The following is a 4,523-nucleotide window of genomic DNA, read 5'->3' as shown; positions in this document are numbered from 1 at the left end:
AAGAAATATGTGTATTCTAAAACACTAGCTTCACAATAAACTCATATACGAAATCATTCACATGACCTGCAATATCTACAGTTAATCATTATTAATACTATCATTAATGATAATAATTAAAACTATGTCAGCAGCTGGTAGAATTATTTTAGAATTAATCATTGTACTACAAAATATAGTGTACAGTAAAACAGTAGTATTTGGCAATGAAATAAGAGTGGCCGACAAACTATGCTATTAAACCATTTTATGGCCAGCCATAACGTGGCCGCATAGCATTACCCATGAAATAAATAGCAAAAGAATTGAAATATCTTCACACTTTTCACATTTTGCACGAAGTAGCAATGGATTGCCTTTTGTCGAAAAAACATTTCCATGCCAACAGCCTAAGCTCATTCTATCTCTATTCTCAACTCCCAGGCTCAATTCTCCGGTGAGATCTCTGCTTCCTTTTCCACGATTATGTTAATTAACTGCTATTTGTAGTCATAAGCTGATTGTGTTGAATTTGAGTGGTAATGAAGCAAATTCCAGTCTCTGTGAAGATTGAAATTTAGAGATAAATATGTAGATTAGAGGGATGGGTGTAAATGTGAAGAAGAGATTAGGATGCATTAACTTTTTCTGGGACTGGAAATATTCATTTGTTAAGAAAGATGTTGAATTATTCCACAGCTGTTTTTGCAAAGTGCTGAATTTATGGAGTATACAGGATAAATCCCTTTGAATTATGTTGGTTTAATTAAGGATGTTGAATTTGCTACCAGATACTTATTTCTTTCACCAACTACAATATGATAGGTTTATAAGCTTTATGTTTGGTGTCTGGTAGAATGGAGTATTGGAATCATTATAATCCTTTTGTTTTTGTTTGGTGGTGAAAGGGAAGGGGAAGTGGATTATAGGGCAAATCCGTTGCACATCACAGCTTTCTCGCTAAATACATTGGCTTTCTAAATGTTATCTTCATAATTTTGTACTAGTTTTTTGTTTTATGAGCTGAAAACAGTTCAATTCTAGTTCAAAAATGGGTAAAAGACTGTTGTTGAAAATCCCTTACACTATACAAACTGATCTTACTTGTGCAAGAATGAAGGCTGTTATTACAACCTTCTTCTGCTTGCAGTTGTTGTTGCTTCAATAAGTAATTTGGTGAGTTTTGTTATCAGTAAAAGTAGATATGCAACACAGTGGTGCAAAGGATACCCAACTTCGTGAAAGCAGCAACCAAAAAGTTCACCCCCAACCAATGGAAGATGCAACAAATCACAGCCCTCAAGCTATGGAAGCATTAGTATCTAAAATATTTTCAAACATTTCCTCCCTGAAGTCGGCTTACATCCAGCTACAATCGGCTCATACTCCTTATGACCCCGATAAAATTCAAGCTGCTGACAAGCTTGTAATATCAGAGCTAAAGACTCTCTCTGACCTCAAGCAGTTCTACAGAGAGCACAACCCCAAACCGGTTTGTGTGTCTCCACAAGACTCTCGGTTAGCTGCTGAGGTTCAAGAGCAGCAGAGCCTGTTGAAGACATATGAGGTAATGGTGAAAAAGTTCCAGTCCGAAATTCATAATAAAGATTCTGATATTGTTCAGTTAGAGAAGCAAATCCAGGATTCTAGTATGAAACGAGTAAAACTCGAGAAGAGCCTGAAGCTTAGGGGCTTGTCAATGAAAGAATCAGAAGAGAGCGGTGGCGAAACGGGACAGTTTTCATTGGATTTATTATCCCCTGACCTTTTCAGGTCAGCGGTACAAGCCGCCTCCAGGGCCATTCATGACTTCTCTAAGCCATTAATCAACATGATGAAAGCAGCCGGGTGGGATCTTGATGCTGCAGCAAGGTCCATTGAGCCGAACATCGTCTATGCAAAAAGGGCTCACAAGAAATATGCCTTTGAGTCTCATATCTGCCAGAGAATGTTTATCGGGTTTCAGGACGAGAGTTTCTGCATGGAACATGAAAATCAGGCCGAGGCGAAAGAGAATTTATATCAAGAGTATCTTAGTTTGAGGGAAATCGATCCACTTGAAGCTGTGGGACAGAATCCAGATTCTTTGTTTGGAAAGTTTTGCCAGAGGAAATACCTTGCTGTTGTCCATCAAAAGATGGAAGCATCATTTTTCGGAAACTTGGATCAACAGCATTACATAATGAGTGGAGGGCATCCGAGGACGGCCTTTTACCAGGCTTTTCTGAAATTGGCTAAGGCGATCTGGCTCTTGCACCGGCTGGTGCATTCGTTCGAGCCTCCTGTTAAGATTTTTCAGGTGAAACGGGACGGTGAGTTTTCAGAGGTTTATATGGAAAGTGTTGTGAAGGATTTTGTCGTAGAAGCAGGCAATGCGAAACCTAAAGTCGGTCTGATGGTAATGCCTGGATTCTGGATTGGTGGTAGCATCATTCAGTCTCAAGTCTACCTAACAGGTATTAAGGTCGCAGAATGATCACCGCCTTTCCTTTCCCTACACATCGTGTCTCAGATACGTAGAAGTAGCAATTCGCTTCTGTTTCATTCGATGAGAAATGCAGGTCTCAGTGAGGAAATTGTTGTAGTATAGAATGTATAGTGCCCCTTAAAGTTAAAACTGAAGTTGAAGAAATTGTTCACTGCTTTTTAAAATATTGTAGTGTGTTTCTTGTTGATTATGTATTTGGCCATCTTCCACTTCTTTGAATAGCTTGTTTCATTCAATCAAAAGGTTTGGATTCATTTTACTGCATAGTACTAAACTCCACTCTCAATTATCATTCAAAATGTGACACATAAAATAAGTGGACACACATTATTTCTGCCATATTCCGCTTCTTACACAGCTGTAATAGTACCGCTTCAGAGCCCAGCTCTGTCTCCTATGCAAACCACATTTGACTCAAATTGAATATGCCTCCAATTCATGTAAACTGGTACCCTACCACTTATGTTTATTTTATTTACTCCAAAGTAGAAATTTGTCTGGATTTGGTTGTATGTATTTATCCAAGTTACAGAATCAGGAGTATATTTTTAAGCAACAAAGCTCTTTTTACAATCAAAAGGTGAGAATAGGGTTAAAAAGATTAATTCCAGTACAAAATATAAAACCAGAATCGACAAAGGAATGTGAGTCTTGTGATTCTTCCTTGATCATTTAATGATGAGAGGGGGACATACACTCTTTTAATCAACCATCGAGGTTTTTTTTTTATTTGGTACAAAACGCCCAATCCAAAATAAAATATCAACTAGCATTGCAGAAACAATTCAAATAAACGATTATAAAAATGTAACAACATCAGAATAGAAAAAAGAAAACAGGATTAAAGAGTCAAATCGTAAGGTCGTTATATGTCCATATTCATCAATTAGAAAGTAATGACTTCATCGCATCTCTAAGTCAAACATACAAAGCTTTGATAGAATTTAAAAACAATTTATGAGTGTCGCAGACCCAAACATAAAATGCAAACCACATATATTGAGTGTTGCCTACTAAAGTACTGAACATAGAAGAAGATATATAATGGGTGCCTCCTACCCAAATATAACAATGAAACTGACAATTATATTTAAGAAGTAGTAAAGGATAACAAAAAAAAAAAAACTTATCCAGATAATAAAAAATCAACCAAATCTGTAAGCTGTTGCACAATAGGAAATTACAAAAGCGGTACCTGAAATTGAGAGCTTGTTTTATGGAGAATAATATAAAACTGTATAGCCGTTTTGGTACAGAATTGAGAAGAAAATAAAATTCTATCACATTCTTCATTTAATAATATCCTTGAAAAGAACATTTAATATGGATAATGAAAAAGTATCAACTAGTAAAAGTGAAAGTGCAACTGATGAGGTTGAGGAAATGTTTTTAAGTTTCTGTGGTACTATGATGGAGATGGCTGGAGTTGGACAACTCGTGAGAACAACAATTATTTTCTCAAAGTGTTATAATATACAATATGGTTGCAAAGATCTTTTCTGCCTCAAAGGTCACACAAAGTTGAACATGATAAGGACTAATATCTAACAATAGGACCCCAAATTTAAAAATTCATCTACTTTCTATGTATGTCAGTATTTACTAATAAATTTAGGATAACATCCAACATATATGTAAATTGCACATTTGCACATTGCATTGGGTGTATACACTAACATTCATTTATCATCATATATGCTTTTAGTTGCTAAGATTTTATCAAAAATGTATTGTGTCAAATGGTATATGTGTGAATAATCAATTTCAAATTCCAAATTATAAGGGATGAAATTAATGACATTATGAAAATTATGATGTGTGTATATTTAGGAAATTGATCAAATAAAATTAGATTCGAGTGTTAACTACGAAATGATAACAGTTATTCTCTCTTAATATATAGATTGGAATTGAATCATGTTGTCTGTTATAATCGTGTAAATAACATTATATATGTTGTATTATTAACAATACGACATATTTTTAAATGATATTATATACTTGCAAGAAAATTAGCCAATCAGTGCTTTTGTCGATATTAATAAAATAGTTTGTT

General features: G+C 35.1%; 1 protein-coding gene across 1 annotated transcript; it reads left to right on the top strand.

Moving 5' to 3' along the window:
- Window positions 1-265: 265 nt before the first annotated feature.
- Window positions 266-2,676, top strand: LOC125219284 (protein GRAVITROPIC IN THE LIGHT 1-like). The gene is made up of 2 exons (XM_048121222.2): window positions 266-436; window positions 1,173-2,676. The coding sequence occupies exon 2, from the start codon at window positions 1,184-1,186 to the stop codon at window positions 2,453-2,455; it is 1,272 nt and encodes a 423-aa protein (XP_047977179.1). The 5' UTR covers window positions 266-436; window positions 1,173-1,183; the 3' UTR covers window positions 2,456-2,676.
- Window positions 2,677-4,523: the final 1,847 nt, after the last annotated feature.

Source organism: Salvia hispanica, chromosome 1, assembly GCF_029641045.1.
Source record: "Salvia hispanica isolate PSC_SH4W2 chromosome 1, Shi_PSC_v1, whole genome shotgun sequence".
Classification (NCBI taxonomy): Eukaryota; Viridiplantae; Streptophyta; class Magnoliopsida; order Lamiales; family Lamiaceae; genus Salvia; species Salvia hispanica.
This window is presented reverse-complemented; position numbering and strand designations above follow the sequence as displayed.